This window comes from Leguminivora glycinivorella, chromosome 1 (assembly GCF_023078275.1).
Source record: "Leguminivora glycinivorella isolate SPB_JAAS2020 chromosome 1, LegGlyc_1.1, whole genome shotgun sequence".
Classification (NCBI taxonomy): domain Eukaryota; kingdom Metazoa; phylum Arthropoda; class Insecta; order Lepidoptera; family Tortricidae; genus Leguminivora; species Leguminivora glycinivorella.
The window spans coordinates 16168317-16184499 of NC_062971.1; the positions used below are offsets into that span (position 1 = coordinate 16168317).

Consider the following 16183-nt stretch of genomic DNA (forward strand, 5'->3'; position numbering starts at 1 on the left):
CTTCTTCAGAGAAAACATATCAAATTGTCACAGAAGAAAAAGATAATATGAATCTCAATATCATTAAATATGTAATTTACCTACACAACATAAAATATAAAATATTTGATGTGATTAATATTAGCGCCATCTAGCTGAGCGTACCCCAAAGGTGTAATGCCATCTAGGCCACCGTACCTTTTTCTGTATGGTACTGAGGTACGTTTTTTTCTTAGATTTTATCTGTCTATACGGAGTTATATAGGTCTTTGCCTAATAAGAACTAGCACGTTATCAATACCACAGAGAACAGAGAACACATTCAGTGTCAGTGCGTTTTTACATTATCCGATCCGATATCGGATGTCGGAAGGATTTCAATATAAAAAATCCAAGATGGCGCCTGTAATGTATGCGATATCGGTCCGACATCCGATATCGGATCGGATAATGTGAAAACGCACTCAGGCCAATAGCCGCGCCTCTGCAAGGCTTATCTAAATAAACGTCATACGTATTAGGCCTACGATAAGTTTGCAACGATTTTGATAGCCCTGCCTCTGTAAGGGTTAAGAAAACGTCATTATTTCATCGAAGTTTGACGTTTAAAATAACAGTTGCACCGGTGAGGCTGTCAAAATTGTTGCAAACTTATCGTGGGCTGACTTTAGAAGAAAACCGTTGGCGTCGCCAATAATAAACCGACCGAACCGAACCGAATTATTCTGAACTAGCTTTTGCCCGCGGCTCCGCTCGCGTTAGAAAGAGACATAAAGTAGCCTATGTCACTCTCCATCCCTTCAACTATCTCCACTTAAAAAAAATGTCAATTAGTCGCTCCATTTTGCTGTGAAAGATGGACAAACAAACAGACACACACATTTTCCCATTTAAAATATTTAGTATGGATTCTAGCGTAACGCCATCTATCGGATGCATGTGGGACTACGTATACTATAGACGCAGTTTGTCTTGCGTTTATAAATAGAGTTCCAACTGTCTTCAAACCTTTGTGGTGGATTTAATTCAAACTGCTATCGATAGATGTCGGTAACGTAGTACAGGGACTTGCATAACGCCATCTAGTTATCATTCAGAAAAACAAAACCCTAAAAACTCAGTGGGAGGTGGTGTAGGTTAGTAAAAAAGAATTAATTATTATTTTTTGTTTATTTAAAATACTTAAGTAAATAAATTAAATTATTATATATTATATTGTTGTATATTTAATGTCGAAATTGACTAAAGCGTCGTATCGTTGAAACTGGACTGACTAGTTTAATACGCCAAGTGGCGCAAGCGCTTATATCCTGCACCGTTTAGTAAAGTCACACCCTTGCCTCGAAAATGTGTGCTGTAATCGTGTGTGAGCGAGACAGAGCTATGCGTGTATAAAGCGCTGTCTCGCTTTCCGCTACCACCGTGGGCTGAACTACGTGTAGATGAGCACCAGCAGGACTATGAAGACACCCACTGAGATGCATATTATAAGACCGATTTTTTTCTGAAAAAAAAAGACAAGTTATGCTATTAACTTTGACACAATGAGCCCGATTCGAATCATTAATGTATTTTAATAATTAGCTCTAGATACGATAAGGATGTTTAGTCTACCTGGCCTGCAATTCATGCTGTCAAAGACCTACATAGTCTGTAGTTTGTAAGTACTCGGCGCTATATAACTGATCTTGCTGTGCAGCAACGAAGTGATGCAACTGTACAAAGAGGCCTAGAAATACCCCAAGAGATCAGACCCGATAGCACTGTCGCGCAATAAACGATATAACGTCAGGCCGTCCTTTTCACACTATTTAGAATGGAATAGAATAAACATTAATTTATTCGTGAACACAGGCAAGACAAAATACACATAATAACAACAAGACAGAAAGGAACGAAGTGCCACGAAATGGCCTCATCTCAGCGTGTTGCTGGTGACTTCCAGCGCTGATCTTCCGTTATCATCATTTATCACGACGTTATACCATTTATCACGCGACCATACTTGCCTGACAGATTCTATGATCCCGAAACCCATTCACCTGTTTAGTCTTCTTACGGAACACATTCCCTTCCAGCAGCTCATGCTGCCAGGCTGACATGCACTGTAACTTGCAGTGCAAAGTACTCAAGGCTGTCTAACTGATCCTGCTGTACAGCCACGAGGTGATGCACCTGTCCGAACACGTTAAATAAGTCCATGAGAAATGCTATCATGGAAGCTAGCTATTTACCTTTCTGGTTTTCAAACACATTCCCCTGCAGTAGCTCATGCTGTCCAAGACCAACATGTTCTGTAGCTTGTAATGCGAAGTACTCGACGCTATCCAACTGATCCTGCTGTACAGCTACGAGGTGATGCACCTGTCCGAACACGTTAAATAAGTCCATGAGAAATGCTATCATGGAAGCTAGCTATTTACCTTTCTGGTTTTCTTGCGGAACACATTCCCCTGCAGTAGTTCATGCTGTCCAAGAACAACATGTTCTGTAGCTTGTAAGGCAAAGTATTCGACGCTGTCCAACTGATCCTGCTGTACAGCCACGAGGTGATGCAGTTGTCCGAAAAGGTCTCGGACGTCCACGAGAGCTGCCTCTACTTTTGCTAGCTCTGCGCGACGAGCCTCTGCTTCGCGAAGGCCGATACGGGCCTCGCGCGTTTCTGCTTCGATCTGAAGATAAGTTCACAAATTAGGATGCCTTAACTTCCTATCCTGCGATAAACGGTGGCACAACACGTTTAGATAAATGTGTGTTAAGTATAACATTAGGTACTAATTCCAATTGATTATGGTTCAGCGACCAAAACAGGGTCCAAATTTATCAATCGCTTCCCTACTTACAGTTAATTGGCGCGAATCTGACTTTGAGATATCTACGTGAAATATTAGGTCTAGATACGATATGGATAAGATTTGTTAATGTTCAAAATTACGCCATTTTAAATAAAACCGTCACTTTTAAGACAACATATCCGAGTCATCGCATTTAGAGAAATTATTTAAAGTATCTCAAAGTACGAATCAAGCTAAGGCCTGATTCGTAACGGATTTGTCAAATTCAGAGCGCTTTTTCTTGTATAATTTCTAGCTTACATTATATATACATTACACCATTAAAATTGCCAGATTCACAAAATTATTATGTTAGAATCATGTTTAAAAGCAATTCTCAACTAACTAGATAGATAAAATTAAAGTGATCGTTGAAAATAATTCGGCGACAAATTGCTGTCAAAAACTTGATTCTGTTGACGAAACTTGCATTTAAATCATTTTCAACACTACCAGGCAATTATACCTTATCTGAAACAATTTCTTTACTTCCTATGAAATAATGATAATTAGATGAGTCTCCAAATATCCACTTTACAGGTTCATCGATGCAGTGTCCGTTACTAAGCATTTAAAGCAAGTTACCACTTTTGTTAAAAAATCTAAACAAAAACTGCTGATAAGCTGTTCGTAAATTTTATTATAATATGATCTTTCAACTTTATTCTCACAATAGCTGGATATCATCCACCACAGCTATGAAGCCAGCACTTTCAGACTAAAGCCAACGCTTTCAAATCGGGTAAAAAACTTTTTTTAATTTAACGAAGTCTCATAGTATTCATCTATTAACCGGAATAGGATGGAGTGTCTAAGAAATTCATTCATTTAAATGACACCAACCATAAGCCACCAAAATATTTAAAAAAAATAGTCCTTGATAGGACTAAAACTAAGAACCTGTCGAAAAACACTGTCGGATGTACGATGGAGGGCATACAACAAAACTTACAACATGAGCGAGGAGAAATGGAGAATGATAAATTTACTAATAAATAATACATTTTAAATACATTTTAAACACATTATAGACAAACATACTTTGATTCGGCCGTCTCTGGTACCGTTAAAACAGTTTTGAATTTGACAAATCCGTTACGAGTCAGGCCTTATTTAAGTACATATTTACTTTGAGCACAGAACATATCATAGCTCTAAGGTCTAAGTACAAACGTACCGTTATCCGTACAAATTCAGTCACCCAAGTTCCATACAAATGGAAAATCGGTTTCGACTTTCGGGGCGGTCATCCCCTACAAGAAAAATCTCAATCCTTAATTGTATTAGGGACTCACATTGTCGACGAAAACTTGAAGCCGGTTGTCGTCTAACAGTCTCTCGCACTCCTCCTCTGTAATCTCTGAATTAGCTGAAACATAGGTACAATAAAATCAGTAATTATTAAAGTACAGTCACCAGCAATAACATGTCACTCAAACACTTATGGCTCTACACATAAGACTGTGTCAGATATTTTTCAGGCCTTCATTGTGTAACATGTTATTGCTGGCGACTGTGCCAATATTTTTTTCAATAAATCTCGTCTCTAAATAAATCTTTTTTCAAGCAAATAAAAGGGAAAGCGATATAGTATGTTTTCTTAGTTTGTGTAACCATAGGTCAGGAACAGATAGATATTTGTGTGTATAACATAAATATACTATATTTATCAGACAAATATATGCCTTTAATTGGACTTGAATCCAGGACCATCGGCTTTGTAGACATAATCAATACCACTAGTCAGGTAGTAATGTCACGAATCACACACCTATGTGTGCAACTTACTAAGAGCCAGCTGATCCGCCAGCAATCGCCGTCTTGCAGCGCGCAATTCCGCCAACGCACTATGATGGTGCTCCAACGCGGCCGCATACCGCCGGCGACAGCAAGCCGCCTGTAATCTTGCTGCGCGGGCCGCCGCCCCGCTCTCGCCTGCAGCAGCAGTAGTCGCTCGCTGCTCTAACTGACGCAGGGCTCCGCTGGCCTTCAGCCCTAGTGCGTGCGCCTGCGTCACCACGCTGTCTGCTTGCTCCTGCATCTCTGAAACGACACATGATTGAACAGGTTATCACGGTAGGTACATATTGCCATGATATTTCTTACAGGTACAGCAAAATTTGAGTGTTGGAATATTGGAAAAGAAAAAAGACAGTACTGTCGTGACATGACTGGCACACTGGCATTTCTCTCTTTCTAATGAACTATATTCATATTCATATTCATTTATTCATAAAATTAACAATTTTACATGTCAAAGTAAAGAAGCATGCCATTTGTTCTTATAAAAAATAAAAACACGTAAAAATATGATTTTGGCCACTTCCAGGCTGCGAAACAGTGCTATCTATGATAGTTTTAAGCCTAAAAGGCCCATACATTTCAGGGGTACGCTTTTTTGTATGGGCTTTGTCTGTCCCGTATTATATCGTCCTTGCTTCAGAGTATATCGGAGTTACCGCTACATGGAAATGGAGTATAGTCACAGTAATTCTTGAGTTTATTAGGGCATACCGGGGCTAGTGTGGAAGGTAGGATGCGCGTGCAATGCGCGCAGTCGAGACGTCTGCGCCGCTAGCTCGCCCGCCCACCGCACCGCCGCCTCTGCCTGAAACGTAAAAGATACATATCAAGGCAAGGGGGAAATCTCAACTGGGAGGTAATTTCTGGAATAAAAACTTTAAATTATTAAATATTACAATATCATGAGTCCACTAGTTCACGCTAGATCAAGCCGGGCCGAGGCGTCCGTTATTTACTAGTTTTACCTACTACCGTACTGTAAATACGTACACCTACTTAGTAATATTTAGGTAAAGGTTAAATAGAAAGCACTGTTTTATTCCATGAAATAAAAACAATTAATAAAATCTGGCATTTCAAGATTTAATTGATTCAGAGATTAATTAATTAATGAATAAGATAATAGAGACAAAAAAGTATTGTATTACAACACATAACTAAGTTTCTTTCATCAGCTTAAATGATCTGATTCATTAACACCGTTACACACACGTATCCTACCGCATTGAAATAGCATAACTAGAATGCCTACATACATTATATGCCGTTATAGGAGATTTACAGATAATTAAGAAGAGAGAGAAAATAAAATATTAGTTACGTAACGATTTCCGCATTGCTTCTTAATAAATACGTATATAAATAAGTAAAAAAACATTTATATATTAATAACTTAATTTACAAAATTAATTAATAAAGTCTACATTCCTCATGTGGGCAGTTCAGCATGATATAGTTATTCTTGCGTGACGAGTAGAAATACTAAGATGAAATTAACGTTTCTGTGGTAGTTAGTCAAATCGAATGATCTTTTTTAAGCATTTATCATGAATTACTGACAAAATAAGACATCTGGCTTCTAAATTAACTATTCATGATTTGATACACACCAAAAAATAACGTTCAGAGGTTTTAAATTGGATCTTAGAACAAAAATATTAGACGGAAGGCCAATCTAAAAAAAACTTATTTTGTCAATTACTCAAAAACAGTGAACATTTTACTGAGGTCATATTAGCTTGGTTAGCTTCCTCTGGAGCTGCCCTACCTCCGGTGTCACTGTGGCGTGGTACTTCTGGGACACTTTGTATGTATGTGTGTTAGTTTTGTTATGGAACATAGTCTTTATTATTTATACGAATTAAAATATGACTTAATTTTGCTGTCACTATTTGAGTATAGACAGAGTAACAGCGAAATATTAAATATTAGCAATAACATTACGCATCAATGATTATTTAATATAACAAGGTGTAGGTATGACAGTGCATGTGCATCAGGGGTCAAGTTCAGGAGATAATGGCGATGTCAACCAGACGCGTATTGTTATTACCATGTATGAAGTCCAGTTGAATTACATAAGGGTAAATATATGAATACTGCAGTATAATATTTAACTAAATTAAGTGGTTACTAGGACTGCTAAATTGGTATAAGATGAATTAACATTCATGTAAAAAAAACCGTTTCAGGCACTTTGTAAATAGTTTTCACTAGAGCGAAACTATTTATCAAAGCCAACGGAAATTTAATTTTAAGTATATCTTCACCACTTAGGTGGTTGGCACTTGGCAGTCCTAAACTACACGTTTCTCCAGAAACTTCCTGCCTCGCGCAGCTATTTAACTGTAGAATCAACTATCGCTTGTGATATTTCCGGGCCGATATGACCTTCAAGAAAAGAGTGTACTTAAAGGCCGGCCATGCACATCCCAGTTTCCAACCCTTCTTTGTGTTTCAGTAGGTGTCCATGGGGGGCGGTAATCGCACATGGGCGAAAATTCGCTTAAAATCCTACGCACTATCTGATGTCACTCACATTAATGTGAACTCGTGTAAAAGTAGGGTACAGTGAGTGTTGTTGTTAATGAACGCGTCATGTAAACAATTAATTAAAGCGCTAATGAACGGCGCGATCACCAGCAATTGGAGCGTAGCGCGGTTCGACCTAGCCACTAATTTTAAACGACATAATTTTATTTCAACGCAATTTGGATGAAACATCCGGTATCACAAAGTATCCGGGAACTATTGCGAAATAAAGACTACATTTCAAGTTGAGCTAAACGTAAAACCTAAAAAGGTTTTTAGTGAGTGGATTTGATGAAACTGAATACTTTGTAATATAACATGAACCCTTATTTACTTCTGTTAATCTGATATATAAGTATACATATGTAGTCGACTGTGGGATATGTGTTAAATTGTGGCGTAGGCGAGAGACTGGCAACCTGTCACTTCAATGTCACAATTTCGATTTCTTTCAATCCCTTTTTGCCAAGAGTGACAGTATTATATTCTTTGCACTGAAACTTGAGTAGTTCATGCGCTCTGCCTACCCCTTTATGGGATACAGGCGTGATTATATATATGTATATGTATGAATACTATGCTTTATGTCTACGTGCATGTGTAACCGACATAAGTACTTACTTAGTATTATCTACATAATTTGCATTATTTTCCATCATTATGCACGTACTTGTACCTACATATTTAATAAAAATGCAGGCTCTTTAATTGATGACTCTTATTTACTACTAACATCACTTAAGTTACGTCACATAAAATAGTTGACTCCACATAAAAACAGGGCCACATATTTTGTTACGCTTCTCTATAACCGTGTTAATTGAAGTGCTGAGTAAAGATTAAATTGTTATTATTTAGATTCCGAGTGATAACAACACGCCCTCCAATAGGCTAGTCAATCAGGTTCTTTTTAAGAACTGTCAAAACAATTTGCGAATATGGAATTACTATGAAATACTGAGGAGTGACGTCATGGTCAATTCATTTACTTTATATTTATTTATTTATTTAAACTTTATTGCACATAAGTAAAAGAAATTGTACAAATGGCGGACTTAATGCCTAATGGCATTCTCTACCAGTCAACCATCGGGCCAAACAGAGACAAGTAAAAATGGTGCAAAGAGAATGAAAAATAACAAAGATTAAATTAATTGAAAACAACTGAAGTACTATACAAAATACTGAAAAAATACATAAATTATTAGGCAAGTGTAGGTATACTATACTAGTATGTACTTGCATGTATTACGAACAGTGCTGTATTACTAAATCGGCCAGGGCAGTATGATATGAAGATAAGTTGTACCTCTGCCGTATTAATAAGTTTAGTTTTAACAAATGATTTGCAAATTTCTATTCTCTTGATGATTTCTGCTCTAATTTATGTCCTAGATATTTTGTAAGGTATCTGTAGGAACCTGTTTGTTGTCGAGCTGCCGATATTTTGACTTTTTGAAGCAGTTATATTGCATCCTGATCACAACTGAAGATAGAGGGAGGATGTAAAAGTTGTATCTATTTAATGCGCGGTCTTGTACGCTGGTCCAGTGAAAATTACTGAAGCATTTAAAACTCCTAATGTATGTGTGTGTAATTTTTCTATCTAAAAGTTTACCAAAAGCCCTTATTCTGACATAACACACCTCTTGCAGCATTTCTTCCATCTCTGGAGGCAAGCTTCTCTCCTCTGGACCCTCATCTTCCTCCACTGGTACCACCGTGTCCTTATAAATGCCACCAGCCGCCTCTGCTCGCTAGAACATACATCGCAATAGTCACTACATAATACATGTGCTTGGCTTAAAATATTACCTGTAAATGCACTCACAACACAGAATAGCCACTAAGAAGGAAAATAAACGTCATATTCATAGTTATTCAGAATGTATGACGAGGATCAACGGGCTTCGGAGCGGAAGCTCTTGTTATCCTGTTACAATGCCCGCGCCCACGGATTAAGACACCGAGATTCACAAAAGAATGGATATTAACAGGCACTTTTCGTGTCAGCGGCTCCGTAAAGTCAATCTCAATATTTGCTTGGCTTTATTGTGATGTCACGCTTAGCAAAGTGTTACACAGGTGTTTGTGAGCGAGTAAACAGTAGGCTACAGGCGATGATGTTATTGATACTGACCTGCAGCAGCTCGGCGAGGCGGTCCTTGCTCCGCATGGCGAGATAGCGGCCGGCTCGGCGCGGGCGCGTCGCGGTGTGCGTCCTGCGCGGCGCGGCGCGAGGTGACACACTATCTTATCACACTGATAACACCTGATATCGCGATATTCAGCCAGCAGCGGCTCTCGCCGCGGGGTCGCGCAGCACTGAGCGGCGCTGCTCGATCGAGCGCGCGCGCGTGTGCCGGACTCATTAGCGGGCGGCGGGTCAGCGTCCGCTCCGCCGCACCGCTAGCGTTCAACACGCCGCTAGCACTCGCGCGACGGTCCAACTGAAGCTTCCGATTTCACATAAAATACTGAAAAAATATTTATAACAAAATAAATACTGATTAACATGGTAGGCGATCCGCATCGAATCAAACACTGTAATCATTAGTTGCAATTGATATAAACTCGGAACGGACCTCACTAGCGTGAATCGTTTACATTTTATTTATAAATAAGTATTTTACTTAACAAATTAGTGTGGTATATGAATGTTGGTGAGACATGGCAGCTGATGGGTGCGCCGTCTCTGACCCCTAGTCACCGCAAATCTTATAATGAGCTATTGTTTGTACGGAAAACTGTGTCGTTCACCTATTTGCATAGAATTTAGGTAGTTACGTGTTTATTTCAGTAAAACTTCAACTTCAAGCTACACCTGTTCAAATCACTAAAGGACTGTAAAATACTTACATATACTTACAAGTACAAGATTTGCTAAAGTCATGATTACTTACTTGGAGTACGGTACTCAGTAGGCTGGATTGCCAAATTATACCTTCAGAAATAGGCACAACAACATGTTACGTTATTAATTTACATCTAATACTAAAATCTTTGGTTTGGTTTATATATAGCTTAGTAATAAATCTATTTTATACAGTATGTAAACTAACAAAAACCATTTACTGTAACCCGTAAATGTCCAGGTGATACTGAGAAACTTTTACTATGGGATCAACCCCGAAATCACGAAAATATCTTCTGACAGTTTCATAGGTAGTTTTTAACCGTCGCCTCATATCTCAAGAAGGACGGTTATCAAGTCGTCTGTATGTTTTTTTTTTTTTTTTTTTTTTTTAATGTTTGTTCCTCGATATCTCCGTCGTTACTGGACCGATTTTGAAATTTTTTTTTTTAATTGAATGTATATGCATACAGATTGGTCCCATTTTTCTCAGAACCCAGTTCTGATGATGGGATCCTGGAGAAATCGAGGGAACTCCTCGAATCTGAAAGGCATACATATAGTGATTTTTGTGTTTTTAAAGGAACAGCATGCATTTAGGTACGGAACAGTGACATTTGGTGCAGTGGAACTGCTGATGATGGCCAGAATAGAACTCTTCAAATCTGAACGGCACGCTTATAGTGACTTTGGTATTTTTATAAGAACAGCATGCACTTTCATCCAGAACAGTGACATTTGGTGCAGCGGAATTGCTGATGATGGTCAGAACCGAACTCCTCAAATCTGAACGGCACGCTTATAGTGACTTTGCCATTTTTATAAGAACAGCATGCGCTTACGTCTAGAACAGTGACATTTGGTACAGTGGAACTGCTGATGGTCAGAACCGAACTCCTCAAATCTGAACGGCACGCTTATAGTGACTTTGGTATTTTTATAAGAACAGCATGCACTTGCGTCCAGAACAGTGACATTTGGTGCAGTGGAACTGCTGATGATAGTCAGAACCGTACTCCTCAAATCTGAACGGCACACACATAAGTGACTTTGGTATTTTTGCAAGAAAAGCATGCATTTAAGTTCAGAACAGTGACATTTATTTATTTAGTTATGTTTGTTAAGCATATTGAGTTTTCAAGTCAAAGTTTGTCAAGCTTCGATTTCTTATAATATAATATCGGATTCATGAGGAATTGAGGAAACTCCTCAAACCTTAACGTTATACGTATATTCATTTATGTTGCCATCTAATAATTAAAGCATTAAAAGCAGTTTTAAAAAATACCTACACATTTCTACATAATCCAACATTCGCAAGTAACTTTCACCAGAACCCGAAAGGCGACGGTTTTTTTTTCTTAAAAATTATATTTTATAGTAAGTATTTCCTATGGGAGAGTAAATTTTTATTTCGCGTTTTGGGTGTTGGTCCCATAGTAAAAGTTGCTCTGTGTAACTTAAATATTAACAGGCTTCAGTAAATGGTTTTCGTTGGTTTACATACTGTATTAATTAAGGGTCTCGATCTGGATTGGGAATTCCCACTGAACCGGATGTTGACTTTAGATACAAAGATCTCATGCATATCCGGCGTTTATTAATATACTTAAGAACAGTATAATTGGGTGTCGAGAGTTCCTTCATACTATCTGTACCCGTACCTAAATATAGTTATTTGTTATACAAGGGGGCAAAGTTGTATTTTAACGCCGAGTGTGGAATTGAAAAACGAGCAAGTGAAAGGATTCTATAGTTGAACCACGAGCGAAGCGAGTGGTTCGAGAATAGAATCCTGAACTTGCAAGTTTTTTAACACACGAGAAGTAAAATACATTTGCACCCGAGTGTAACACAAATTTTTTCCCCTCACTATAGCGAGGAAACTACAACGCAAAAAATGCGTTTATCACTGCTTCCAGTAATTCCACAGGTGGTAAACTATCTTTATTACTAGATTCACCTACTTTTATCAATTTTAAAGCAGTTAATTTTACTTTATTCAAGGTCAAATTACTTTACCCACTAGTGGATAAAATGCGTTTTTACCCGCTGGTATTAAAGGACAAAACACGTGTTTCCGAGCTAGTGAGGGGAAAATAAATATACCCAAATATCATGAAGCTGCAAACCATTTAACTTATTATACGAGTATCAGTTTAAAAGTTACAATATCTGTATTATTAATAGGGACTGAAACAGATATATAAGCAACGAGGAAAAAATATTTCTTCCAGTTTTATACATTTTAGCATTTAGTTCGTTATTTCAGTTTATAGCTAGAGTGGATAGTACCTAATGAGATGAGTTAGGATGATGTAAGTACGGATAGATATAATTACTTACGTAAAAGTTTCGGATTAGCTTGCCTTGATCCGTTGTCCATCCCACTGTCTGCTAATTTTTATCGCTTCTCCATAGCATCTCATAGGTAAGCGTGCTCCACCGTAGACCGCATCATCACTTACCATCAGGTGTGATCGTGGTCAAACGTCTACCTATTCATACTAAATAAATAATAAACAATAATAGCATATTTGCTGCTCACCACCCTGGCTTTACTTTGGAGTCTCTGGTGCCGTAGCCGAATGGCATTTCTGCGACGCGAAACGAAAACGAAACGCCGCGAAAGATTGACTCGGTCGCGCCAATACGCAAGAGCGATAGAGATAAAAATATCTACGAGCGTTTCGTTTCGTGAGCGTTTGTGCCATTCGGCTACGTACTCAGGACTTCATATTTCGCACCTTTTACTTCGAGTTTCTTTTTAACTTAAATTTGGCTACTCGGTAATGCCACAACCAAATAAATGGTGTTCACAATGCACACTTTAAGAGAGCAACCTGAGACAGAATCGAGCCCTCATTCTTACCCCATGTTATGGTTAATAAATGATGCAACTTAAAAATCATTTTAGAATTGTTAGTTTGTTTTCACAAAAAGCATATTTAATAAGATTTTGTCTGTATTCAATTAGTACCTATTACCGATGGCATTGACCATTTACAGACGTCACAAGCGGTTTACATGTATAGTTCATGGATGTGGTGACATAATAATAAAAATGCCTTCTGCTGACAGAGTGAGTAGCACAGATGTCATATAAACCATAGATCAAGCAAACGTATCTACTTAGCGTGTCAAATGAACTCAGTGAAATCCACTGAGTTGTCCGTCTTTAATCGCAGCTTGCAGCTTTCGGGCGTCAATTTTTGTAAGTTGAAGTCAACAAAAACATTAAAAATGCCTCGTTACATGATATTTAATTGCAACAACATAAAACTTATCAACACTCAAGGGCCTGAGACATATTTAAAATCACAGGCAAGTAACAACTTCAGTACAAAATCTGACACGCTCGGCCGCCATACAAATAAATGAACTCGTTTCTTCTATCTAAATCTAATTCTGTGGTGAGTAGGTACCTAAGAGTATTTATGTTTTATTCAATGCTGCAAATCGTCGTCTTTTATTTATTTTATAGAATAAATAAAAGGCAGCCATTAAGCTAGGGATTTATGTCAAAAACTAGCTCTAGGTACCTACGTATTGATCGGTTTAGCGTAAACGTTTCGATATTGAAGCAAATTAAGCGATTGCTCCCATGTCTAGGCAATCTATCGTTCACGTTATACATATTGGGTTTCGTAGTTAGGTACCTCTCTCTATCGCTGGGCTGTATTCATAAAAGAGCAAGTTGCATTTCGTTCGCCAAAGAGCATGAATGAATGTTACTGACTATTCAGACTGATTCTGTAATGCTAAAGTTCAGTTGAGATGGTACCCGGGCCTGTACAGGTAGAGTATAATAATGTGCAATAATGAAGTTTTTATTTATTTAATAATGAAGTGCTATAGTATTAAAGGCGATGGTAGATCAATGGGGTTTAAAGGTAGAGCGGTAGAGCATTGCTCCACAATGCCCACTCTAGCCCCCTGGATGGTTCGATATTCATACAAATGCAATTGTGTTTTATCATAGGATAACTCTCCAGTATACGTATAATCGTGCATAACCTGGACGTATGTCTCAATCCTGTGAATGCATACCTATTTTTTATATTATTTTTTTTGCGCATAGTTGTGAGATATTTGGCAGCTCTGATATTGTTAGCGAGTCTTACTAACAACGAGCTTATGTATTGAATTTGAATACATACTATAATTAATTAATGACTAATGACCTAGACCTACCAGTATAAACGATTGCACGATTACCAATATACTCGTAAACCTGGTTCGTTAGCAGGTATCTGCATAGATCGAATTAGCCATAAGGTTATCATTGTCTACTGTATCTTTATCAAATCTTTATTCAGCCAGTTTCATCGATTTCTGAACCTTAATTTATTTTAGCACGACATCTATCGGCAAGCCTGGAAACTACAATGTTTAAGAGTGAGAGTGTTTCCATTCGACCGCTCTACGAGTACCAGCACTAAGTGCTTTGGCGCTCGGTCGACAGATGGCGCTACCATGTACATATTTGATTGATAGTGGACACTGCTCTTAGCAACCAAATGTTATTATGATCTATGTGGTCTAATAAAAAAAAGACGAATTAGCCATGTCAATAAAATATAGTTTTACTTTTGTGCTGCATAATACAGGATGAAATTTTGATAACCGGCAATATTTTCAAATTATCACGGACCGCCTTTGTAAAGATTTAAATAAAATATCTTATTTTGTTGTTTTTTACTTTGACGTTACAAGTTTTTTTTTTCATTCAAAAAATCGGTGACATCACGCGCTGGCGAGTTGATCTGGCGTTTCCTTAAATGTTCCTGGTTATAAAAAGTACACCCTGTGTTTTTAAGAATTAGTATATAATTTTATTAATTTAGGTTTATAAAGCGTTTATGAAGGCCATAATTTTTTATTATACCTACCGTACGTCACTACCACTGCCTACAAAACTATAATAGATAAGTAGGTATCTAAGTGTCTACTCTAGCTAGAACTACTACCTAGAACTTACATTTGTATGTACATATGTTTTTTTATGCTACGTCGGTGGCAACTGTAGGTATACGTCTACGGTGTCTTATGCATTTAGTGGGGTTGTACCCTCCAGGAAAATAAATAAAACTCCATATAATAGTCTCTATCATCTTTTATTGTAACATATAGATAGTTTTCTACACATCCACCGTACATACACGCACGCGCGGCGCGCTACTGATATGACCGCGGCACCGGGGCCGCGGGCGCGCTTCGCTCGAGGCCTACACTCCGAGCCGCAGCTCCACTAAACATAAATAGAATTCACATTATAAGATAGACTTACGGACTAGCCGGCGCTGCGCGCCCGCCCGCTAATATGCGTATGTACAGTGCGGGGGGCGGCGGCGCCTATTTACAGCGACGGGATATGTGAGGGCGGCGCGGGAGTCGGCGCGCCGGGTCAGTCGCCGGCGGCGCCGGGCGCCGGGCGCCGCGCCAGCAGCGCCAGCGGCTGCAGCGCGGCGGCGTGCAGCGCGCTCGGCAGCGACAGCGACAGCGCGCCCGGGCCCGCGCCCTCGCCCGGCGGCGGGTTGATGCGCTTCTCCTGCACACCCCAACAAGCGGCGTTAGTGAGCGGCGGCGCGACGCCGGCCATCACGTCTGATTCGTGGCGCGTGCGCTTTACCTTCTGGCGGCGGTTGCAGAACCAGACGCGGACCACCTCCTTCTCCATGGCGAGGGCGTCGGCCAGCGCGGCGATCTCCTCACTGGTGGGCTTGGGGTTGTGCAGGAAGGCCTTCTCGAGCGCGACGCGGACTCCCGACTCGATGCTGGTGCGCTTCTTGCGGCGGCGGCCCACCGCCTCGGCCAGCGCGCCGGGCCCGGGCGCGCCGCCGCCGCCGCCGCCCGCCAGCGACGAGTCGGCGTCTTCCAACCACTTTTGCAAGAGCGGTTTCAGCTTGCACATATTTTTGAAGCTCAGGTTCAGCGCCTCAAAGCGCGAGATCGTCGTTTGGGAAAAGTCGTTGCCGTAAAGCTTTCCCATTGCTAGGCCCACGTCGCCTTGAGTGAATCCTGTTGACAATAAGAGATTTATTTTTAATGTATGTTTAAAAATGTGCATTTAGTTCTGAATCCTGTAAGTTTATTTCAACAATTGGCCTTTATTTAAATAACTGTACTTAGGTATATGTTATTTAATAAATAGTCATAATTAAAATGAAATACATGAACA

At 39.3% G+C, this 16183-nt stretch overlaps 2 protein-coding genes across 7 annotated transcripts in view; both read right to left on the reverse strand.

The window, feature by feature from the left end:
* Positions 1–1130: 1130 nt before the first annotated feature.
* LOC125226932 (syntaxin-like) lies at positions 1131–9601 on the reverse strand. The gene is made up of 7 exons (XM_048131116.1): positions 9289–9601; positions 8795–8905; positions 5328–5421; positions 4602–4856; positions 4109–4182; positions 2403–2651; positions 1131–1483 (listed from the first exon to the last, which is right to left on the reverse strand). Exons 1-7 carry the CDS (start codon positions 9322–9324, stop codon positions 1412–1414), a joined length of 891 nt encoding a protein of 296 aa, XP_047987073.1. The 5' UTR covers positions 9325–9601; the 3' UTR covers positions 1131–1411.
* A 5502-nt stretch (positions 9602–15103) lies between these two features.
* LOC125242604 (protein nubbin-like) overlaps positions 15104–16183 on the reverse strand; it is a 234184-nt gene continuing 233104 nt past the window's right edge. For all 6 annotated transcript variants that reach the window (XM_048151426.1, XM_048151418.1, XM_048151411.1 and 3 more), the window contains one exon: positions 15104–16023. In XM_048151426.1, the coding sequence (XP_048007383.1) occupies positions 15410–16023 (614 nt within the window). In that variant the 3' untranslated portion in view covers positions 15104–15409. The remainder of the gene's footprint in view (positions 16024–16183) is intronic.

Coding starts and splice junctions, on each gene's coding strand:
- LOC125226932 (XM_048131116.1), bottom strand. CDS start 9,324: ATGCGGAGCAAGGACCGCCTCGCCGAGCTGCTGCAG. Junction 5,422..8,794: donor TGGAAGAAATGCTGCAAGAG/GTGTGTTATGTC, acceptor TTTACGTTTCAG/GCAGAGGCGGCGGTGCGGTG. Junction 2,652..4,108: donor TTCAAGTTTTCGTCGACAAT/GTGAGTCCCTAA, acceptor ACTTATCTTCAG/ATCGAAGCAGAAACGCGCGA.